The sequence below is a fragment of the Haliotis rufescens genome, unplaced genomic scaffold, assembly GCF_023055435.1.
Source record: "Haliotis rufescens isolate VD_foot unplaced genomic scaffold, xgHalRufe1.0.p SCAF_18, whole genome shotgun sequence".
NCBI classification, from domain to species: Eukaryota; Metazoa; Mollusca; class Gastropoda; order Lepetellida; family Haliotidae; genus Haliotis; species Haliotis rufescens.
The window spans coordinates 18,245,513-18,272,111 of record NW_025963868.1 but is presented as its reverse complement, the minus strand read 5'-3'; the positions used below and the strand labels follow the sequence as shown (position 1 = coordinate 18,272,111).

Genomic DNA, 26,599 nt, shown 5'->3' with positions numbered 1-26,599 from the left:
TAATACTCTGAACAATCACCCGTCTAATTAACTTACAGTATTTGCCGAAATTATTACGTTATGAAAGTTGTTACTAAAATTACACAACCCGTAAAAATCCGGGTACAGAATAGGTCTTGTCGCAAGAGGCGACTAACTGGATCGGGTGATCAGGATCACTGACATGGTTGATGCATTTCATCGTATCCCAGTTGCGTACCTCGATGCTCACTGATCCAGACTTAAGTATTACAGACAGCCGTCATATAGCTGGAATATTGTGCGGCGTTAAACAACAAACAAGGAAGCTACGCATAAGACTGTTTACCGTCTTTACCGAAGTAAAGGTCATGTTCCTCACCTGAACACTCTGCGCAATTTACCGTATATGCCGTACGTAAGAATTTTTCATTCAGTCAAATCAGAGTTATCGAAAGTCATACATTCTTACCGTAGTTACCCAATTAGGAGCGATATCCCACGCTCCAATATAACATATATTCCAAAACTTAGACTGAAACTGTAGCATTGTATGTCATTTTTTGTAAACTAATGTTATTTGTCGTCACCGCTATTACTCTTGTAAATGGTGTATCCTTTGTATAGTGACTGTGCGCATTTACCGTATGTACTCCAGTAGAACATGCATTGCATTTGTGCCCAGACTTAGATTGAAACTGTATTTGGATATAGTTATCATTAATATTATCATTATTATATATGAATTAATTGTAAAATGAATGATATGTCTGCACACTAGCATAAATAAACAAGAGTCATCAGAAAGATGACATATCCCCCCGGCAGCTGTCTGTAAAGTAACCACTAGTAAATGTGCAATTCTGTATGTAATGAGTCAACAGTTTAAAGTTCTTTAAGAAGCATACATTGTTTACCCACAAAAGATCCAGCATGATCGCATCCATATGAATGCCAAGTTTCGATCAAATACACTGAATGGTTTTCCAATTCTGCCCCGGAAACGGACCCCATCCCCAATTGAGTCTATGTCCAACTTCATTCCATAAAAATTTAAAAAAATAAAATTAAGAAAAATCCCAAAATATTAAAAGGCACCACTTCAGTATGTGCCTGATACCTTTGCTAAGTTTCGATCAAATACACTGAATAGTTTTCGAATTCTTCCCCGGAAACGAACCCCATCCCCAATTGAGTCTATGTCCAACTTCATTCCATAAAAATTTTAAAAAATAAAAATTAGAAAATCCCAAAATATCAAAAGGCTCCACTTCAGTATGTGCCTGATAGATTTGCCAAGTTTCGATCAAATACACTGAATAGTTTTCCAATTCTGCCCCGGAAACGAACCCCATCCCCAATTGAGTCTATGTCCAACTTCAATCCATAAAAATTTAAAAACATGAAAATTCGAAAAATCCCAAAATATCAAAAGGTACCACTTCAGTATGTGCCTGATAGCTTTGCCAAGTTTCGATCAAATACACTGAATGGTTTTCGAATTCTGCCCCGGAAACGAACCCCATCCCCAATTGAGTCTATGCCCAACTTCATTCCATAAAAATTAAAAAAAAAAAAATTTCGAAAATCCCAAAATATCAGTATGTGCCTGATAGATTTGCCAAGTTTCGATTAAATACACTGAATGGACGGACAGACGGACAGACTGGCTGATCGCTATATTCTCCCGCATTATATGCCGGGGGGATAATAATAAGGAACTCACAGCTCTCTCCTCTCTTGTTTTCCCCATATCGAGGCCTGACAGTAATTTGATCACTAAGTCAAAGCTGTGTTGTTTATGTCTCTCTTTGAAGAATTTCCAGGAACAACATATGCAAAAATCAAATATAAGTCGCTTGGTATATTAAATACAGGCTTATCAATGCAAAGTATCAACATATCCTCACACTCACATTGAAGACGCTTTACAGCATGTGACAAAAAAAGATTACAAAAAACCACGCCATCAATTCCAAAGCCTCAATTCTAACACAAGTCGGGTCTTCAGTAACCCATGCTTGCCGTAAAATGCGGCTATGCGTGTCGTAAGAGGCGACTCACGGGATCGGGTGGTCAGGCTCGCTGACTTGGTTTGAAGCATGTCATCGATCCCAATTGCGTTGATCGGTGCTTATGATATCAATCACTGGAATGTCTTGTCAAGACTCGATTTTTTACAGACCGCCGTCATGTAGCTGAAATAGTGCTGAGTGCGGCGTAAAACAACAAAACAACAAACCAACCAACGGGGGCATCTTACTTGTCCGGCACCTTTTGTCTTAGTAGTAAAATCGCCCAGGCGTACTAATTGGTCAAACAATAGGGGTATTCGGGGGGCATCTCAAGATTTTATGCTAGGGGTGAACAAATTTCACACTGTAATGAATTCGGGGGTGAACACATTTTACGCTGTTAGTGATAAGTTGTTATTGGTAATTGATAAACGATCTATTCGAGGGCCTATCCCCTAAAGTAAACACATCAAAATTCGCGGATGATGGAGCCATCTGGATCCGCACTAAAAGCATGAAAATGGTCCAAAATTTACTCCAAAAATCTCTTAATAAAATACAACAATGGACTGACAAATGGGGCTTCTCCCTTAACTCAGAAAAAAACAACAGGAATAGTATTCAAACATAAAAACATGAAACCCGCCTCCCCAATCCTCCAGCTAAACAATCAAATAATCAAATTTCAAAAACAAACCAAATTCTTAGGACTTATTTTCGATGAACATCTCACCTGGGATGCTCACATCCAAAACCTAACAACTAAATGCAGTAAAGACCTAAACACCCTAAGATGCCTAACTGGCTCTAACTGGGGAGCCTCCAAAGATACCCTCCTCTCTCTCTCTACATATCACTAATTAGATCAAAACTAGACTACGGTTGCGCCATATACAACACCCTAAACAACTCTCTATCTAAAAAACTTGACTCAATACAATATCAGGCTCTCAAACTAATTACACGCACCCAACATGGCACCTCCTACACCTCACTTCAGGCCTTAACAGGAGAAATGCCACTAAGTCTACGCAGGGAACAGCTAAGCTTAAATTTCTGGTCCGCGTCCCAATCAAACCATCTCATCCAAAACTTAATAAACCAAACATCAGCCCCAAAAACCAAGCTCTAGCTCGTAAAATCCCCTTACTTACCCCAATATCCCAAAGAATAACAAACTACCTAAATGAACACCAAATTAAAAATCTTAAACAAATCTGCAAACAATCAAATATCTTCACCCCTAAACTTAAAATACCCAAAATAGACACAACACTAGCTAGCCAAATAAATAAACAAACCGACCTAAACATAGCTAAAACTACCACACTAGCATACATACACGAAAATTGGCCAAATTGGTGTCACATTTACACGGACGGATCCTCAGATCCGACCTCCAAACACACAGGTTTCGGAGTCCATACCACACAACCAACTAAAACCACACAATCCTTCCGACTCCCAAACAACCAATCAATATTCACGGCAGAACTAATGGGCATGGCCTCAGCCCTCCATAATCAAGAAACCAAAAACCACAAAAAAAATCCTAATACTTACCGACTCCCTAAGTGGACTGCAAGCCCTCCAAAACAAAAATACCAAAAACCGACCTAAATTAATAAATCAAATACTTAAAAGCTCCAACGACCTAACTAAGGCAGGCAAACAAATAATCTTCTTGTGGATACCCGCCCACGTAGGAATATACGGTAATGAAAACGCCGATAAAGCAGCTAAACTATCCCTCAAAATCCCAGAAATAAGCTTAAACTTACCCATCCAAAATCAGAAATTAAAAGTGTAAACAAGCAAAAAATCACAAAAATGGCATAACCTATATCTAAACTCAAATAGCCAAATCAAAAAAGTGCTCAGCAAACCACTAACCAAACCAAAAATTCTCCATCCATCAAAAAAAATCGACAGAGTAATCACTAAACTCCAAACAGGACACACCAACCTAAATAACCACCTAAAATTTAAAAATAAAACACTACAGGTAACTGCCCACACTGCAAACAACCAGAAACCCCAGAACACGCACTCATCCACTGCACATACTACCTAACACATCGAACCGCATTACAAACCACCCTCAATCTAAACAAGGCTGTCACTCTAGAAGCAATACTAAACCCACAAAATAAACTAGAAAACTTCAAGGCCTTAGGCGTATTCTTAATAAAAACGGAACTAATAAAACGCATCTAAAAACAATAACCTACCAAATCAAAATCACATAAACAAACAAACATCCACCATACCCAGCTTACTTAGTTCTCCTCCCCAACCCCATCGGCATCTATTCCAAATCGCAAAATACCCAAATTCTATATAAGCAACCCCTAAACCCCCCTCTTGGGTTGCACAGACCACTTTCGCCCCTTTCGGAAACACATTAAATGGCCTGGCCGGGCCCGTGTGCGAAATACGCATCAGTCGGATAGCGCACGTTAAATCTCCAAAGTAAGTAAGTAAGTAAGCAGAAGACTGCATAACAATGGCGAACGTTCAAGTAGATGTACGATTTATTCAGAATTCTAAAGGTGGACGCCATTTGGTATTTGCTGGACACAAGTTCATGATAAAGTCACGACGACAGACCATCACTAACAGACTAATATTTGAGTCGACCCCTCGTCTTATTATTATTATTACACTGCGTCTATATCTACATCGATATGCACTGGTATTCTCAAGTGTGTATTAGGAAACAGTTTTTTTGCCATACGGACACTAGAAATATCTCAACTAATTGTAATCAAGGCTGAATGTTTGACTCGGTAAATTCTGCATTGTTCAGTTTATACATACATTATTTGGTAGCTAAATTCATTTGAAAAATTGTTCATACATGAGGAACAATATTTATGAAATCCCTGTTATTTCAGTTATGAGAATGAAATAACCATCCTTGTTGCACGAGACACAGTTACTGAACACGGTTAACAAAGGCGTTCAAACTTTGAACTTTGCACATGTAAAACATGCCGTCCACAGTGACATTGTTTATTGATCGTTTACAAAGAGGGAAAATGTCTCCAAAAGTGTACATTACAGAAAATAAACACTTGCGCGCAATAAGCATGACTGAAGCTAGCCAATCACTGGATGAAATTGCCAGACATTTTGGTAAATATTTGTGATATTGCGTTGCGGAACAGATTCGTTTCTGCACACATTTAAACCTCCATCAAGGTTCCATATAAGCAATACATGTAAGTCCACTCGAGACCCTGTTGGACCACTACAACAAATCAGAACGAGGACACCAGGGACCCGAAGGTTCTAACGTACGAATCAAAATGCGAGTAACAAACCAGCCACAATGTTGGGTTGGCGATATCAACAACATAGCGGCCAGTCCCATTGATTGCGATAGTGTTTGCGAGACATTCGACGTTAAAAAACTGACTGACGCGCAAAAGAAAGCCCTAAAAATCGTTTTGATGGAAAGAATGTCTTCCGTGTCCATCAAAATTGGCAGTGGCTTTGGTTTCTAGGCAATTCAAGCTACCCCCCCCCCTTACCCATTTTCGTTTTCTTTATCTCGACGTTTGATTCGTCGGTAACTTGTTAATGAAAATCAAGGGCAGGTAATTAAAGATTGGGAGAAGTATGTGGATGGGTCCAGGGGTTTGTGTACATTTACCGAAATGCGAGCCCAGGAAATAATACAGAATGAACTCTTTGGCACAGAGGGACAATCAATGGAATGTTCAAGGGTAAGGGAGACATTCTGAAGACTTTCCGTGTGACCTCCCTTTGAGATGAGGTGAAATGGGGTTTAACTTAGCGTCCGTGCAAGATTATTGCATTTTTATAACAACACGTACCATATTTTAACGTCTTTAGCTATGACGCGGCCGGGGATCGAACCCCGGACTTTGCGGTATCCGGACGGTCGCTCTACCACTAGGCTACAGAGGTGGTCCCTGTGACGGAGGGACATTCTGTAGTACGTCCCTGCTAAAACAATATGATACGATGTCACTGGAGATTTTTCAAATATCACATGACCACTTACATAGAGTGCAAATTTGTTTATGGGTAAATATGCATCCCCTCCGAACTAGGTGTAGATTTACTAACGTTCGCATGACGAACATACTCTTAGGCGTATATTTACTTTCACATGCTTGTGTTCAAGGTATTTTATGTTTACCATATACCTGTGTGCACAACCACATCATGTGGTTTAGTATGTGCGTGTAAAGATCAACAGATAGGTTTTTGGAAAGATACAGATCGGCCTGCCTGTGACGGCTCATACCAGCTGCATCTGGAGATTAACAACCCAGCTATTGACGACTACATGTATGTACGTGCCAAGCCTGACATACTCACGTGTACAATTTTGGTGCATAGTTGTCGGTGTAATTATGTACATAGCCCGTTATTGTGTTAAGGGTGTGTAGCAATTACTCTTACAAACAGTTGTATGTGCAATTATTCACCTTTACTGTTAGATTTTACATTGATTTCGGGCCAGCAGTCACCTTTACAGTAAGCTGTGCATGACTCATCTCTACAGTAAGTTATGCATGACTCACCTCTACAGTAAGTTATGCATGACTCACCTCTACAGTAAGTTATGCATACCTCACCTCTACAGTAAGTTATCCATGACGCACGTCTACGGTAACTTATGCATGACTCACCTCTACAGTAAGGTATGCATACCTAATCTCTACAGTAGGTTATGCATACCTCACCTCTACAGTAAGTTATGCAAACCTCACTCTACAGTAAGTTATGCATGACTCACCTCTACAGTAAGTTATGCATACCTCACTTTTCAGTAGGTCATGCATGACTCACCTCTACAGTAAGTTATGCAAACCTCATCTCTACAGTAAGTTATGCATGACTCATCTCTACAGTAAGTTATGCATACCTCACTTTTCAGTAGGTCATGCATGACTCACCTCTACAGTAAGTTATGCGTAGCTCATCTCTACAGTAAGTTATGCATACTTCATCTCTACAGTAAGTTATGCATGACTCACCTCTACAGTAAGTTATGCGTACCTCATCTCTACAGTAAGTTATGCAAACCTCATCTCTACAGTAAGTTATGCATGACTCACCTCTACAGTAAGTTATGCATACTTCATCTCTACAGTAAGTTATGCATGACTCACCTCTACAGTAAGTTATGCATACCTCACTCTACAATAGGTCATGCATGACTCACCTCTACAGTAAATTACGCATGACTCACCTCTACAGTAAGTTATGCATACTTCATCTCTACAGTAAGTTATGCGGACCTCATCTCTACAGTAAGTTATGCTTACCTCACCTCTACAGTAGGTTATGCAAACCTCACTCTACAGTAAGTTATGCATGACTCACCTCTACAGTAAGTTATGCATACCTCACTCTACAGTAGGTCATGCATGACTCACCTCTACAGTAAGTTATGCGTACCTCATCTCTACAGTAAGTTATGCATGACTCACCTCTACAGTAAGTTATGCATGACTCATCTCTACAGTAAATTATACATGACTCACCTCTACAGTAAGTTATGCATGACTTATCTCTACAGTAAGTTATGCAAACTCACCTCTACATTAAGTTATGCGTACCTCACTCTACAGTAAGTTATGCATGACTCATCTCTACAGTAAGTTATGCATGACTAACCTCTACAGTAAGTTATGCATGACTCATCTGTACAGTAAGTTATGCATGACTCATCTCTATAGTAAGTTATGCGTACCTCATCTCTACAGTAAGTCATGCATACCTCACTCTACAGTAGCTCATGCATGACTCACCTCTACAGTAAGTTATGCATGACTCATCTCTACAGTAAGTTATGCATAACTCACTCTACAGTAAGTTATGCGTACCTCATCTCTACAGTAGGTTATGCATGACTCACCTCTACAGTAAGTTATGCATGACTAACCTCTACAGTAAGTTATGCATGACTCATCTCTACAGTAAGTTATGCATGACTCATCTCTACAGTAAGTTATGCATGACTCACGTCTACAGTAGGTCATGCATGACTCATCTCTACAATAAGTCAACGTACCACACGTCTACAGTGAGTGATGCATGACTCACCTCTACAGTAAGTTATGCATGACTGACCTTGTTTTGAAAAATATATGAGCTAGGTTGCACCTGATTTATTATCTGCTATATGATCGAGCTAATACACTGAAAGGCAAAAGAAACGTCACTTCTGAAAATACTGATAAAACTTAACAGACACTGGCAGTGTTCTGTGGTCAATAAACTCATTTATCGTTCTACTGCTTCTTATTGTTGCCTTAAAGTCCATTTAACAATTGAGTTTTGAATAGAGTGCTTTGCCCAAAAGCAGCCTACAAAAGTGCAATGGGACTCAGTTGCTGAAAAGTCTTGTCAAAAACATGATGCACGTGCATATCGTGGATGGTATGGGTATAACAGTAAAACCAAAACTGTTCAGCTGGCTTTCGTTATTTCGATTCATCAGCCATGCCAGGATTATCAGGAAATGAGAGACAACAAGCAATCGGAAGACTGCAAGCAGGCCAGAGTGCACAGGTCGTTGCAAATGCATTCAATGTCAACGTCAGAACGATATATCGTTTGCAACATCGCCACAACACCACCGACACCACCGACGACCAACCGCGTAGTGGTCGTCCTAGAGTCACTACTCCAAGACAAGATCGCCAACATCTGCAGAACCGATTCTGAATGGCCACTGAAACAGCTCGGCAAACCATTGGCAACCACCAGCGTGCCATCAGTGATCGTACAGTCCGACGTCGCCTAACTGCCAACAACATCTCGTGCCACCGTCCTGCTCGTGTACCCATCCTGAGAGATCGTCATCGAGAGGCCCGACTGCAATGGGCAACGCAGCATTAAAATTGGCGTCAACAGCAATGGAGAAGAATCATTTTCACTGATGAAAGTCGCTACTGTGTTTCAACGGTGGATGGCAGAGTCAGGGTCTGGCAAAGGAGGGCGAACGTTATGCTGATGCTTGTGTTATGGAACGATACATGTGGGGCGGCCCAAGCATCATGGTTTGGGGTGGAATCGGACTGAACCAGAGAGTGGGACCTGTGGTCTTTCAGAATATTGGTCCAGGCAGGGGTAATGGCGTCACAGCTCTCCGCTACATTGACCAAGTCTTCAGATCCCCTATCGTGCCTTTTTTTGCCCGTCATCAAAACCACACCTTTCAGCAAGACAACGCCCGTCCCCACACTGCTAGAGTCACCAGGGACTTCCTCCAGCAGCACAACATCCAAATCATGCCTTGGCCTGCCCTCAGTCCGGATTTGAATCCTATTGAACACGTGTTAGATGAGATCCAACGCCGACTCAACGACGTACGCCCAGGGCCGACAACTGCAGTATAACTGCGTGTAGCGTTCCTGATGATATGGGCCCATATCCCAATGGCCTTCATCAACAGGCTAGTCCACTCCATGTACAGTAGATGTGTGGCTGTAGTCAACGCCCGTGGTTGCCACACCAGGTACTGCTTTTGAACCCCCCCCCCCCCCCCCCCAGCTGTGATGTCTTCTGGTGCCTCCCCAAATTCACAATTCCCTAAAACATTCCCCAGACTGTTAATTTCATGTGGGTCAAACACGGACTTTCTTCGATGTCTTTACTTACATATATAAGCATTTGAAAAAAAAGAAGATATTTATAGGATACATCCACATGACGTTTCTTTTGCCTTTCAGTGTAGATCCATCTGTAGAGAGAGCTGCATTTCACTTATCGTGTTGCTAATGTTATGATACCAGACTGCAATGTGATTACCCCTTGTATAGTTATACAAATACTGTAAATCTCATTACACATATATCATTGATGTCGACTGGGACTTGAAAACATAATTATGCCAATTAGATGGCATTTATAGGCTTTAGAGTTATACATATACTGAACAACAAAAGTTCCTGTGACATTGAATAAGATTTAATGCAAAGTTATGTGTTTTACCAAATCTGAAACAATTTCGGTTTGCAACAGATAAAAGACTCCTGTAAGTGTTCAAATGGTTTAATTTACCATACTGACTTCATGCGTGATTTCATAAAAAAAACATGAACATGACGAAATGTCAATTTACAAATCAATAGCGTGTGTGTCCACCTCTGGTTGCGATGCAAGCAACACATCTTCGTCTCATGGAATGGACCAGGCGTCGCACAAAGTCCTGTGGGATATCTGTCCATATCTGCTTGAGCATGTTTCGAAGTTCCTAGAGTGTCTGTGGAACACGTTTTTGACGTCGAAGGCGCCGATACATCTCATCCCACATTTGCTCGATTGGTGAGAGATCAGGGAAGTGAGACGGACAGGGGATGACATTCACGTTGTTTTGTTGAAGAGAATCCTGAACAAGTCGAGCAAGAGGAGGCCGGGCGTTGTCATGTTGAGAGGTAATGCCTGGGCCATGAAGACGCAAAAACGGAAGAACAACAGGCCCGGCGCTGTCCATTGAGATGTCCCTCCACCACTATCAAACGGGTCCTCTGTCTTGCTGTAATCCCACCCCATACCATAACGCTGCCGCCCCCGAACCGATCTTCTTCCATGACACAATGATTGACGTAACGTTCACCTCGACGTCGGTAACACTCGAATCCGTCCATCGCTGTGGCTGAGGTGAAAATGAGACTCGTCAGTGAATAGAACTTTTCCCAATCTCATTAAAATCAGACCTTAGTTCTCGCTACCGCTAAACAAAGATCTCAGGACATCCCATTACGGGTCACGTCAGACCGACCTTGCGCGAACTTTGACCGACCAATGGAATGACTAATCAGAAACCAGCTTTCTCGTTCTTTACGGCACAAATTTCAAATTGGCGACTACGCTTCGAAACATATTTTGACAAATTCTCGATTAGAAATTTGAAACTTAAAGGGGCACTTTGTTATTGTTTTTTCCCCCGTGAGTACCCAGATGATACGCAACGCAACTGAGCGTGACAAGAGACTGGGCTACCGTCTGCAAGGACAGCGAAATAAACTTGGAGGCTGGAGGCAATATTTGTTTTATTTGTTTATTGTTTATTTGTTTATTTGAATACTGTTTGGTTAACTGTAATCTATAAAGATTTTGACAAAGGGCGCATGTTAATTAATTTCTTCAGCCTAAACAAACAGACAAAAAGAACTGCGGAGCTCATCGGATGTCGTCATTTAGAAATACCCCAGATGGTTATAGTTTAAAAATAAAAAAAGTATCCATGCAGTGAAAGCATTTTCGGATTTCGGATTGCGTCGATAATACGATTACTTCTCCCTTGTTGTCATACACTTTTTCTGATATAACCCTACACTTGTGTATTTGTCGTCATTCACTTGATGCTCAGTTAATGAATTTATTACAGGTACAATTAGTGGTAGCACCACTTAGATTACCTGACAAAGGTTCCCATTTGGCATTTATTGTGTCTGGGGTAATTATTCAATCTAAATCCAAGTTTGAAGTGAGGTGAAATGTGTGTTATGTAATATGCACGTGGCAGCCCAGCAAGAGGTGAATGATCAGTTGATTTACTTTTTTTTGTAAATCAACGGATCGTTCCTAGTCATCAAAGGATTAACAGAAAATACGTTGATTGATTAATCACTGATATCTTGCACAGTGGATATGTCAAAAGTGAGTGTTTACATGTCTAGGTTTACTAAAACAAAGGGAATACACTCATATCATGGCGTGAAGTGCCGATGTAAAAACAACATACTTTGTTCAAAGGGCTAACTGATAATACGTTGGTTGATTGCTCATTGTTATCTATCACTCAATGGATTTTTCAGGAACCGTGGACGTTATGAAAATAGTTGTCACGTGGGCTTACTCAGCCAACCCTTGAGACTTGACACCTATGTGAAACACCTGAAACAATCTAAGTGATCAGTTGAGAAACGAACACGGGTAATAATATCCCGAAACGATATATATCTTTTAAAATATTTGATTGTTACAGAGACAAGTGACATCGAATAAGTTTCTTTGTACAGTTGCAGACGAGTGGGATATTGTTCCTTTGTGTGGATATTCACGGATACATTCCTCGAATAAGGAAGCTGCCTAAAATTTATACACATAAATTTGGTAGGTTGTAATTGTGGTATTTGCATTTTGTTTTCCTTCATTTGCTGTGTCATTGAACCGATTTGTTCTCGTTCCTCTACGTCTTGGTTCGGAAATTCTTCAATGCGCGATAGACGTTGTTTTCACAAGTCTTTTCCTTTGTAAGCGTGTTTATATTACCGTCAATTTGTAAAATGTGATTCTCTCAGGCAATTTTTTAAAATGTGTAAATATTTCAGTCATTTTGACTGAAAAATCTGTCCAGATTGACTAAAATTGATAAAGACGAGCAAAAGGGCCTAAAAACAATACAACAGATTATTATGTAGGATTAGAAGCCAAACAACATAGAAATGTACTTTTCAACGTAACATTTTCAGTCTTCAGTTCAACAACCAGTACGGGGAATGGCTTTAGATCAGTGCCCCTTTAAACATCAAAATGTTTGGAATTCGTTATCATAATAATACAGATGGAAATGTTTTTCCGTCACTTTGTAAAATAACTGAATATTTATGCGTTTAATAAATTTGAAAATGTTACACATTTTGAGAGTAAAATAATATACACACAGTAAAAAAGCAATGCTCAGGTGAAATATTTACTTTGTGTTGCAAGTCAAAATAGTGTAAACGAAAATCGCAAAATTACCAAGCAAGTGACTTATCAAAACTTCGTCAGCATTACCGATGCTACCCACAAAGAAACCTACATTTCCTTATTATCTCGAAAACTGTATTTCATTTTGTTTATCAATGTGACCATACCCACTTATTACTACCAATAAAAGTGACGAATGCGCTTACGAATGGCGCAGCAGAGGTCGCGAACTAGTCTAGATTTCTGCTATACATCCGGGTACTCACGGGGAAAAAACAATAACAAAGGCAACAACCAGTCCCGGGGAATTGCTTTAGATCAGTGCCCCTTTAAACAAAAAAACATTCTGGAATGACTTATAGATAGTCTAGAATGTAAGGATTCAGTCGTTAAACCCGTAACTGTCGTTCGGAATACCCCACGTTAAAGTTTTCGAGATTGCATGATTAGAAGTCACATTCCGACAGTCACTTTCATAATCTGGTAAGCGACGCACTGATTGGTCGGATGAAAGGTCCCCACTGCATGGCCGTCCAGCATAGACGCTGTCTGCACAAATGTAGACATGCTTGACGGTGGTTTCCTGTCAAAATGGGACGTCTGGCGACAATCCCTGCACATCTGAGTCGACGACGTACGGTTTATGAAGATATTCGTCGAAGGCCAGGGATGCTTCTTGCAGTCACTGTTGCTGGCTCGAATCGATTTCGTAGGTTTGTTATTCGAATCCAGTTTTCTTGTCGATTGTTGGTTACGCGTCGCCTGCCACTCCGAGGATTGTCTCTGACTGTATTCGTCTGTTGCCAACGTTGCCATAAACGAATGGTGTTTCTGTGGACGTTAAATTTTCTTGCAACATCACGTTGACTCGATCCTGCTTAAAGCATACCAATGGCTCGCAGACGCTCATATTCGGACAGGCGTGGCATTTCGTAATGTTGAATAATTGCGTAATTTTGTTGTTTTTCTGAGTGGTTGTTGTCAGCACGATGCTAAACAATGCATATGGAATGCCGTTAACGGACATGTTTTTATACCCATAGTGAAATGCATAGGGCTTGCATAAAAGTAAACTTTTGCATGGAATGCATGTTTTTTCTGTTGCAGTTGTTTTTTGTGACTTGATTCAATACATGTAGTACAATATTGAAAACCAAATTTTACTTGTTTGAAAAATACACTAGAATATTGGTGTCACAGGAACTTTTGTTGTTGAGTATATCATTGATATCGACTGAGACTTGAAAACATAATTATGTCAATTAGATGGCATTTATAGGCTTTAGAGAATAAGTAATAATATTATGATCGTAATGATGATGTGTTAGCATATTCTCCAGAATATAAACAATATATTTGCAAAATGGGCATATCTAATATAGAATCTGTACAGAGGCATTTTGCACCATGTGTACTAATTTTCTGGAATATTATTTGACTCTAACTTGTTTAATTTCTGTGACTGTAGGTGCATAGCCATAGAGGCTTTAAACTGACTGTTTTGCACCATTCTGATACAATAGATGTTCCCTTGAGTATTTGTTTTTACTGTGAGCGAGTGACCCGCGATGGTCAGAGAGTTTGAGAAGTGCGGAAATTCAACTGTTGAGATTTGTTACATTGCCGAGATCCACTCTTCAGGTACAAAAAACATGAATATGAGACAATATTAAGATTTTTGGGCATTTCATAAGCTGTTGTTGGTCAATTTCTTAGATTTAATGGAAAGTTGAATTATTTAGCCACATGCGTTAGTGTATCCTATTTTCGTTGTAGAGGTGCGCACTATCGCAGGAAAATCCTCATATATAGCAAGTTTTATGTCATGAAACCAGTGTTATTGAGATTATTAATTGTTTTAGAAACAACGTACTGCCCACATGGTCAGTGTTAATGCTATATTTTCATATTTTTGTGTAAACATGACATTTTCAAAGTTGCACGAAGCAAGGGAGCAGTCATTGTATTACAGTGTAAGGTATCATGCTATTGCTGTGTTGCAATTTTATTATAAAAGAGTACTTCATCATGTTTAAGTACACATGTATTGTCACGACAGCGAATGATGGATACATTCAATTACATTGTATCATTCCGTAATTTTCAGAACCCTGGAAACCAAATTCTGTGTTAGAAGAAATCTCGGCTTTGTGATCTCTGTATGATTCTTTCTAATAATTCCTATCAAATATCTGAAGAGTGAAGAACAGTGTTCAGCTTAGTATCTAGGAAGGATCATGAGTTCACCATCAGTTGATGACGTTGGTATATGTTCCATCTACCCAAAAGATTGATGAAAGAATCAAGTTGGTGAAGAATAAGAGAAAGAGTATTAGGGGGAGAATAACTAGAGCCATCAATAGAGTGCAAAGAAGCTATAACTCAGAAGAATGTGAGTCAGTGACGGCTTTTGAAAGAACTGAAGGAGTTGCGTACAGACTATTCGAAACCCTGTGAGATCCATGCAGAACTGTATACATATGCTGATGAAACACAAGTTGCCAGACTAGACCAGTGGGAGGCTGATTTGATAAATGACATCCATACTATGGAAGAAGTGTCTGAAGATTACTTACTGTCACTGTCACAAGCTTGGCTAGTGGCAAGTGCTCACATGGTGAACAGCAGTCATTTGATACATAGATTAGAAGTCTTGTGGAGTTTAAGGACTGAGTTGCCCTCAGGTTTGAACAATAGGTCCATTGCTGAGGCCTTATTTAAGCTGGAAGCCAGGAAAGACATTCCAAAGGTTATGCTGGGTAAATTTGATGGAAACCCTCTTAGAGTATGTTTACTTTATTGAGAAGTTTAAAATTCATATTCATAATAAACCTCATTTCGTCAGATGACATGAGGATGATGCAGCTGCGAATGCATGTATGGGGTGATGCAGAGAGGGCTATATCTGGACTTGGTTCAAGTGGAACCATGTATGATACAGCATTGAAGATTCTTCAAGATCAGTTTGGCCAGGCAAGCATTATTGCTTGTGCACATATTAACAAGTTGATAAAGGGCCCTAAGATTCCTGGCAATAATAGAGATGCTTTGCGAGACTTTTCACTTGACTTGATCAACTGCATTGCAATGCTCAAACTCATAAATTACTATGCAGATGTAAATGTGAACAACAATCTCTGGAAGATTGTGACATGGCTGCCTTCATACGTCATAGAGAAGTGGAAATATATGGCTACAGATCTTAGAGAGAAGGGTGAAGTGCCTTCAGTAATTCATATTAGTGACTTTGTCAGAAAAAGGGTCAAGGTGGAGTTTGACCCCGATTTGGGGTACATTGAAAAAGGCAAGACTGATTGGAAATCAAACTCCAAAGTGCTATATCTGTGAAGAAGAACACAGAGTTTTAGAGTGTCCGACATTTCTTGCTTCATCTGTATCAGAATGTGTGCAGAAAGTGAAGGATCTGAGACTGTGTTTCGGCTGTTTGGTGCGGGGACACGTATCCAGAGAGTGCCAAGTCAAAGAAACAGTGTGCTACGAATGGTTGCAAATGGACTCACCATAAACTGCTGCACATGAATCAACCAACAGCAAACTCAATCACTGCACCACTGGATAGTGATAGCATATTGCCAGTAGTGAGAGTAACTTTCAGAGCGCAGAATGGCAGAACACGAGAAGGGTATGTGTTAGTGGATGGTGGTGCTGGTACCACAGTCGTAAGAAGAGATTTTGCTAAGGCTCTTGTCTGCCAAGGTAAACATGAGAGAATTGATTTGTCAATAGTAGGCTGTGAACGGTTGGAGAACATTGACAGTAGACGAGTGAAGTTTTCTTTATCACCTCTTCATGATGGGGAGGAATTCCAGATTGAAGCCTATGGGATTGGAAAGACAGTCTTAAGTATACAGACACTGGATAGGCCATGGTTACACTCATTTTCTCACTTAGAAGTTGTTGACTTCCCACACAAGGCCGGACCGATTGATTTGATATTAGGGGTACAGTACAGTCATCTGCACGCCGAAGAAGAGGTATGCCATGGTCTTCCATTCGAACCGATTGGGAAGCGGACAAAGGTAGGATGGTATGTTATGGGACGAGACAAGACACAACGTCTATCATTCACCTGTTCAGTTAACTTTGTTGAGAAAGTTAATCTTGAGAAGTTTTATTACTTTGAGACCCTTGGAATTCAGGCTTCGAACTGTGGCTGCCCAAGAGAAGTTAGGTCAGGTGAGGAACGTAAGGCACTTGAACTGATGCAAGCATCTTACATCAAGCAGGGAGACAGATATGAGATTGGTCTGCCATGGAAAAGGGATCCATCATCATTACCAAACAACTACTTTCTCGCTGAAAAATGCCTCTGTTCTCTAAAACATTGTCTCCGGAAAGATGAAGCAAAGGCAAATTTGTACAATGATGCCATTCACAATTATGAAGAGAATGACTGGGCTGAGCAAGTTGATATGAGTAAATCGGTCTGTGATCAGATGCCAGTGTATTGCCTCCCTCACCATGGAGTCTACCGGCCTGATAAACCAAGTACGACTCTTCCGTGTGGTGTTTGACCCAGCATGTCAGTACCAAGGTGTGTAACTAAACTCCTATTTGTACAAGGGTCCAGGTTTGATAGGGAACCTCCTTGCTATTCTACTGAGGTTTCGTGAAGAACATGTTGCTATAGTTGGAGACATTTCCAGGATGTATTTACAGATAAAACTCAGCGATAGTGATACACATGTTCAAAGATTCCTGTGGAGAGACATGGAAACAGCCAGAACCCCTACTGCCTACAGACTTCTTCGAGTCATGTTTGGTGACAAACCGTCACCTGACATGGCATGCTATGTTGTGCTTCTTATTGCAGATTAACATAAGGAAGATTACCCCGATGCAGCCAGCGTATTAAAGAGAGACCGATACATGGATGATATAATACATTCTTGTGAAACTCCAGATCAAGCTTTGAAGTGAAATCATGATCTTGGCACAATCCTAGCCACAGACCAGTTCCGAATAAAGGAATGGTATTGTTCAATGGAGGAGGTTTGCACTTGAGAAGCGAGAACAGTTGAGTGAAATAGAGAATAGTCTTGATGGGGAAGAGGTAAAAACTTTAGGCATTAGATGGAATCCTGTGACGGACATCATGAGCTTTGTTGTCAGAGAGCTGAGTACAGAGGAATATACTAAGAGGATAGTACTGTCAAAGATGTCAATGTTATATGATCCCCTAGGTCTGGCATCAGCAGTAACTGTAAAAGCCAAGATGTCTGGAGATGCAAATGACCCCTTACCTGAAGAGATGTGTGAACTCTGGCAGAGATTGTTTACTGAAATGAAAGGACTTGAACATGTAAAGTTTAACAGATGCTTGAAGCCTTGTGACTCTGTAGGTTCCTCCGAGCTACATGTGTTTGCCGATGCAAGTATGGGAGCCTATGGAGCAGTAGCATATCTACTGTGGCCAACTGTGAGTGGTATAGTAGTACAGTTGGTGCTGGCCAAGACAAGAGTAACTCCACTGCATCAAACAACCATACCAAGATTGGAACTCATGGCAGCTTTGATTGCCTCCAGACTGGCCAAGACAAAGAATTCAAAGAGAAGCCATCAGATTACTAACTTTGTGGTCCGACTCTCGAATTGTACTCCACTGGATACACTCCGATTCAATATCATTCAAGGCCTTCGTAGATGTTTGTGTCGCGGAGATTCAATCAGTGTGGGATGCAAGTCACTGGCCTATTCAACCAACAGATTATGTAGTTGTGGATGACAGCCTAGAGAAAAGGAAATCTAAACTTGTTGCTTCATGCATCTCTGTGTTGCCAGTGATAGATGCAGAGAAAGTGTCAAGCTGGCAGTGGCTTTTGAGGATTACGGCCTATTGTTTGCGGTTCATCCATAGACTTCGAGACAAAGTAAGAAAGGACTCACAGCAGACTGAGACTGAGTCTGATATTTCTCTTCAGTGTCATGAAGTAGCTGCAGCTGAATTGTTCTGGTTGAAATATACACAAGCGAGGATGGTCGACTGGGAAAAGGATTTCATTGATTTGGCTCGGTTTGTTGAAAATGGTATTGTTCATGTTGGAGGCAGATTGCGACATTCTCCCTTGCACTGTGATCAGGTACATCCTATTTTGTTACCTGCCACATTTGGACACTGATAATGCAGGATGTACATGTGAAGATGGGTTATGCTGGACCTTAGAGGACATTGTGTGAATGTTGAAGAAGATACTGGATTGTTCGAGGAAGGAGTCTGGCCAAAGCTGTAGTGAGAAACTGTGTTGTTTGCCGAAAGCTGCGACAACCTGGCCATACAACCTTAATGTCAGACCTTCCCCCTGAAAGATTGATGCCATTTTCCCCTCCATTTTCTGTAACAGGTGTTTATTTATTTAGACTGTTTTTGTTGAAATATGGTAGAAACAAAACTACAAAGGCCTAGGGTTCAATATTCACTTGTGCAAATGTGATAGCACTTTATTTAGAGATTGTTGATGGACTGTCAACACAAGCATTTCTTCAAGCTCTTTGGCGCTTTGCTGCTAATCATGGATGGCCACAAAAGATTATATTTGATAATGGGATCTCATTTGTAGGGGCAGAGAGAGAACTCAGAACATTAGTTGATGAAGGGAAAAAGCAAATCCAGGATTTTGCAGTGCTTCATAAAGTCAGGTGGTTGTTTATAACTCCTTTAAGCCCACATCAAGGAGGACTTTATGAGAGCTTGATAAAACAAGTAAAACGAGCCTTGCTAGTTGCCATTGGACATCAGATACTTACCTGGAATGAAATGTCAACCGCCTTTGCTGAAGTGAAATGTTTGATCAACAGCAGACCACTGAGTTATACTACATGTGACCCCAATGACCCTCAACCCCTTACGCCATATCATTTTCTTCTTGGAAGAGCTTCAGCTGAGGTCCCTCAGGGGCCATTTCAGGAAACAAAGAATCTTCACAAGAGATTTGAATATGTTCAAATGCTTGTTCAGCAAGTTTGGATGCTTTTCATTAGAGAATACATTCCGACACTTATGAGGAGAAGTAAGTGGCAAATTCAAAGCCGACAGTAAAAGGTTGGACACATTGTGTTACTTGTTGACTATAATGCACCCAGAGGTAAATGGGACCTTGCTCAAAGTATTGATGTGTATCCGGGCAAAGATGGAGTCATCAGAAATGTCAAAGTCCTTACAAATAATGGGGAATACAAGCGATCTGTGCAGAGATGCTGTCTTATCATTGGAAGCGTGAGGCCAGTTAGAATTCATTTTCATTTGTCAAACTCAAAGGCAACTAGATCCGCGAAGATCTGGGGTAGAATAAAATAGGTCTTCAGCAAACCAGTGCTTGCCGTAAAAGGCGACTATGCTTGTCGTAAGAGGTGACTAATGGGATCAGCTGGTCAGGCTTGCTGACTTGGTTGATGCATGTTATCGTATCCCAATTGCGGAGATCGATGCTATATTTTCAATCACTGGATTGTCTGTTCCAGACTCAATTATTTACAGACCGCCGTCATATAGCTGGAATATTGCTCAGTGTGGTGTTTAACAAGAAACAAACATTTGTTGCGCCCACGAGGATTGTTTGGAATAATATATGATGTTAACTGAGAGCTTGGTTGCATCTGATTTATTATCTGCTATGTGATCAAGCTAATAGATCCATCTGTAGAGAGAGCTGTATTTCATTTATGGTGTTGCTAATGTTATGATACCAGACTGCAATGTGATTACCCCTTGTATAGTTATACAAATACTGTAAATCTCATTATGCATATATCATTGATGTAGACTGAGACTTGAAAACATAATTATGCCAATTAGATGGCATTTATAGGCTTTAGAGAATAAGTAATAATATTATGATCGTAATGAAGATGTGTTAGCATATTCTCCAGAATGTAATCATAATATTTGCAAAATGGGTTTTCATCTAAAATACGTACAGAGGCATTTTGCACCATGTGTACTAATTGTCTGGAATATTATTTGTTTCATTTTTGACTGTTTTGCACCATTCTGATACAATAGATGCTCCCTTAAGTATTTGTTTTTACTGTGAGCGAGTGACCTGCGATGGTCAGAGAGTTTGAGAAGTGCGGAAGTTCAACTGTTGAGATTTGTTGCATGGCCGAGATCCACTCTTCAGGTACAAAAAACATGAATATGAGACAATATTAAGATTTATGGGCATTTCATAAGCTGTTGTTAGTCAATTTCTTAGATTTAATGGAAAGTTGAATTATTTAGCCACATGCGATAGTGTATCCTATTTTCGTTGTAGAGGTGCGCACTTTTGCAGGAAAATCCTCATATATAGCAAGTTTTATGTCATAAAACCAGTGTTATTGAGATTATTAATTGTTTTAGAAACAACGTACTGCCCACATGGTCAGTGTTAATGCTATATTTTCATATTTTTGTGTAAACATGATGACATTTTCAAAGTTGCACGAAGCAAGGGAGCAGTCATTGTATTACGGTGTAAGGTATCATGCTATTGCTGTGTTGCAATTTTATTATAAAGGAGTACTTCATCATGTTTAAGTACACATGTATTGTCACGACAGCGAATGATGGATACATTCAATTACATTGTATCAATCTGTAATTTTCAGAACCCTGGAAACCAAATTCTGTGTTAGAAGAAATCTCGGCTTTGTGATCTCTGTATGATTCTTTCTAATAATTCCTACAACATCTCTACAGTAAGTTATGTGTACCTCACGTCTACAGTAAGTTATGCATACGTCACCTCTACAGTAAGTTATGCATGACTCATCTCTACAGTAAATTATACATGACTCACCTCTACAGTAAGTTATGCATGACTCATCTCTACAGTAAATTATACATGACTCACCTCTACAGTAAGTTATGCATGACTCACCTCTACAGTAAGTTATGCATGACTCACCTCTACAGTAAGTTATGCATGACTCACCTCTACAGTAAGTTATGCATGACTCACCTCTACAGTAAGTTATGCATGACTCACCTCTACAGTAAGTTATGCATGACACCTCCATAGTAAGTTATGCATACCTCACCCCTACAATATGTTATGCATGACTTACCTCTATAGTAAGTTATGCATGACTCATCTCTACAGTAAGTTATGCATGACTCATCTCTACAGTAAGTTATGCATGACTCATCTCTACAGTAAATTATACATGACTCACCTTAACAGTAAGTTATGCATGACTCATCTCTACAGAAAGTTATGCATGACTCATCTCTACAGTAAATTATACATGACTCACCTTAACAGTAAGTTATGCATGGCTCATCTCTACAGTAAATTATACATGACTCACCTCTACAGTAAAGACCCGGGTTCGATTCCCGACATGGGTACAATGTGTGAAGCCCATTTCTGGTGTCCCCCGCCATGATATTGCTGGAATATTGCTAAAAGCGGCTTAAAACCATACTCACTCACTCACTCACCTCTACAGTAAGTTATGCATGACTCATCTCTACAGTAAATTATAAATGACTCACCGCTACAGTAAGTTATGCATGACTCACCTCTACAGTAAGTTATGCATGACTCACCTCTACAGTAAGTTATGCATGACTCACCTCTGCAGTTAGTTATGCATGACTCACCTCTACAGTAAGTTATGCATGGCACCTCTATAGTAAGTCATGCATACCTCACCTCGACAGTAAGTTATGCATGACTCACCTCTACAGTAAGTTATGCGTGACTCACCTCTACAGTAAGTATTGCATACCTCACCTCTACAGTAAGTTATGCATACCTCACCTCTACAGTAAGTTTTGCATGACTCACTGTACAGTAAGTTATGCATGACTCACCTCTGCAGTAAGTTATGCATGACTCACCTCTACAGTAAGTTATGCATGACACCTCCATTTTAAGTTATGCATACCTCACCCCTACAATACGTTATGCATGACTTACCTCTATAGTAAGTCATGCATACCTCACCTCTACAGTAAGTTATGCATACCTCACCTCTACAGTAAGTTATTCATGACTCACCTGTAAAATAAGTTATGCATGACTAACCTCTACAGTAAGTAATGCACACCTCACCTCTATAGTAAGTTATGCATGACTCATCTCTATAGTAAGTTATGCATGACTCATCTCTACAGTAAATTATACATGACTCACCTCTACAGTAAGTTATGCATGACTCATCTCTACAGTAAATTATAAATGACTCACCTCTACAGTAAGTTATGCATGACTCACCTCTACAGTAAGTTATGCATGACTCACCTCTGCAGTAAGTTATGCATGACTCACCTCTACAGTAAGTTATGCATGACACCTCCATAGTAAGTTATGCATACCTCACCCCTACAATACGTTATGCATGACTCACCTCTACAGTAAGTATTGCATACCTCACCTCTACAGTAAGTTATGCATGACTCATCTCTACAGTAAATTATAAATGACTCACCTCTACAGTAAGTTATGCATGACTCACCTCTACAGTAAGTTATGCATGACTCACCTCTGCAGTAAGTTATGCATGACTCACCTCTACAGTAAGTTATGCATGACACCTCCATAGTAAGTTATGCATACCTCACCCCTACAATACGTTATGCGTGACTAGCCTCTACAGTAAGTATTGCATACCTCACCTCTACAGTAAGTTATGCATACCTCACCTGTACAATATGTTATGCATGAATCACCTGTACAGTAAGTTATGCATGACTAACCTCTACAGTAAGTAATGCACACCTCACCTCTACAGTAAGTTATGCATGACCCATCTCTACAGTAAATTATAAATGACTCACCTCTACAGTAAGTTATGCATGACTCACCTCTACAGTAAGTTATGCATGACTCACCTCTGCAGTAAGTTATTCATGACTCACCTCTACAGTAAGTTATGCATGACACCTCCATAGTAAGTTATGCATACCTCACCCCTACAATACGTTATGCATGACTCACCCTACAGTAAGTATTGCATACCTCACCTCTACAGTAAGTTATGCATGACTCATCTCTACAGTAAATTATAATTTACTAACCTCTACAGTAAGTTATGCATGACTCACCTCTACAGTAAGTTATGCATGACTCACCTCTGCAGTAAGTTATGCATGACTCACCTCTACAGTAAGGTATGCATGACACCTCCATAGTAAGTTATCCATACCTCACCCCTACAATACGTTATGCATGACTCACCTCTACAGTAAGTATTGCATACCTCACCTCTACAGTAAGATATGCATACCTCACCTCTACAGTAAGTTATGCATGACTCACCTGTACAGTAAGTTATGCATGACTAACCTCTACAGTAAGTAATGGACACCTAACCTCTACAGTAAGTTATGCATGACTCATCTCTACAGTAAGTTATGCATGACTCACCTCTACAGTAAGTAATGCACAACTCACCTCTACAGTAAGTTATGCATACCTCACCTCTACAGTTAGTTATGCATGACTAACCTCTACAGTAAGTAATGGACACCTAACCTCTACAGTAAGTTATGCATGACTCACCTCTACAGTAAGTTATGCATGACTCACCTCTGCAGTAAGTTATGCATGACTCACCTCTACAGTAAGGTATGCATGACACCTCCATAGTAAGTTATCCATACCTCACCCCTACAATACGTTATGCATGACTCACCTCTACAGTAAGTATTGCATACCTCACCTCTACAGTAAGTTATGCATACCTCACCTCTACAGTAAGTTATGCATGACTCACCTGTACAGTAAGTTATGCATGACTAACCTCTACAGTAAGTAATGGACCCCTAACCTCTACAGTAAGTTATGCATGACTCATCTCTACAGTAAGTTATTCATACCTCACCTCTACAGTAAGTTATGCATGACTAACCTTTACAGTAAGTAATGCACACCTCACACCTACAGTAAGTTATGCATGACTCATCTCTATAGTAAGTCGTGCATACCTCACGTCTACAATAAGTTATTCATGCCTCACCTCTACAGTAAGTTATGCATGACTCATCTCTACAGTAAGTCGTGCATGACTCACCTCTACAGTAAGTTATGCATGACTCACCTCTGCAGTTAGCTACGAAACTATCGACGCAATTATTGACTTTAATAGCTAGACATAAGCTATCCTGTGCAATACTCGCCTCTACAGTTTTTCATGGTCTTTTCAGGATAATTACACACTCCGCACAGTCAGATCCTATTTCATGCCATTATTTACCTCGATATTTTGTTGTCTTACTTTCGGGGCAAATTTACAACTTTACAATTCGTTATCTCATGGTCAGTTCAACGTATCCCGGGACATTTAGTTATGTCATATTCGGCGCCATCAATCACCTCTACACTTAAAAAAGTTGGTAATCTGGCAGTCGGTGCAATTTCCCTCCTCTCCGTTAAGTAAAATCGGTTTCGTGCGATTAAACGCATATACTTTACTGTTTCCCCATATGTGTGTTATGGATACTTACCATGGTGTTACTGTACATCCATGAACATGGGATTCCAACTCAACAGCGCGACCCTCAACACGCCTGGTTATGACACTCGGTGAGCAAGAGTCCATTCATAAGCGACGATTTCTTCCACTCAACCACAATGTTTCTCATTCTTTTTTGCCTTTTTACACTTAGAATGATTATCGTAAATCTTTTAGAGCAGCCAATCACTGACTCATTCGAGATTGAGAAAATTAATGTCACATCAGTATATCCATGTCGCCAGTTAGTCCGAAATTAAACGCGCAAATACGTGCATACCACATGACTAGGTGGAAAACTGCAATAACATATTTGTTCATATATCGACGTTATTGTTGAGACCACATGGCGCAGTGTATAATCGAAGCCGGCATAGACGCGAGTGTGTGACATTATTATACATACAATACACGCGGAGGAAGGGTGTGTAACCAGCTGTCGGCAGTATAGCAGTCACCTGCTTCGGGGACTGGAAGTTTTCCTTTTGTATATGTAGAGTGAATTGTTCGACCCGTTGACAAATCAATATACACAGCATTCAGCATCACATCTGTAATGTTTAGTTCAGGGACTACTCTCAAACTACACATACTGACTTGACTCACATACTTTGAAATCATCCTAAGTATGAAAGAACAAATTGTTATATTATTACACAGTTCAATATGTAGCAGTTCTGATTACGAGGGAACCTCGTAGGAACACGTTTCTTTGTCTGGAAATGGACTTGAAACGGACACGACACTACACATGAACTAGTCCCGGTTAATTAGTTTGCACTTTTGTCTCGATGTTGTACCAAGAACAGTGAAAGTGTTGATGTGTTTCTTAGTTGAATGAAACACTTTTAGAAGAAAAGTAAAACTAGTCAGTTGTCACATTCAAGGTCATCGATTTCAGAGCAACCTTCTCAGTGGCGTTATGATACGATCAGCTGAAGGGACATTGCATTGAGGAAACAATACAGTCATACAAACGAGCACAAGTGCAACAAACCGGGAGCGTGCCACGGGGCCGGCATGGGTAAGATTAAGAGGAGCATAGAGTTGCACCATGACCCGACCAGGACTCGACTTGAGGGGTACTTCCCCTCGCCTCGGATCCGGGAACCAGTCTATCATTGCCTGGGTCAGTGTAGCGCCAGCGCAGCATACCCAGGAAACCAGGCTACTCTGACGGAGAACTCTTTTGTGTTAGAGATTGAAAGAGCGGGGTGTTTCCCAATGACGTCACGGGGATTTCCCAGCCGCTGACAATAAAAAACAACATGGAGGAAGCGACACGGAATACATGATCACATCACTCAACTATTTGAGTGAAATTCCGTACAATACTACATATTCTCAACAACAAAAGTTCCTGTGACACCAATATTTTAGTGTATTTTTCAAACAAGTAAAGCAAAAAGATGCTTCACAATTTTCCCTTCAAATGTTCCTCGCGCGAGTGCGCAGAACTTTATACATTGCGTACGTTATTC

At 40.3% G+C, this 26,599-nt stretch overlaps 1 protein-coding gene across 2 annotated transcripts in view; it reads right to left on the bottom strand.

The window, feature by feature from the left end:
• The window catches only part of LOC124123571 (Down syndrome cell adhesion molecule homolog), a 147,967-nt gene extending 121,757 nt beyond the window's left edge, over positions 1-26,210 (bottom strand). The window contains exon 1 of one of the 2 annotated variants that reach the window (XM_048398304.1): positions 26,116-26,210. In XM_048398304.1, coding sequence (XP_048254261.1) covers positions 26,116-26,174 — 59 coding nt within the window. In that variant the 5' untranslated portion in view covers positions 26,175-26,210. Of the gene's footprint in view, positions 1-25,110; positions 26,063-26,115 lie in introns of those variants that run through there. The other variant, XM_046486772.2, reaches the window with a different exon arrangement.
• Positions 26,211-26,599: the final 389 nt, after the last annotated feature.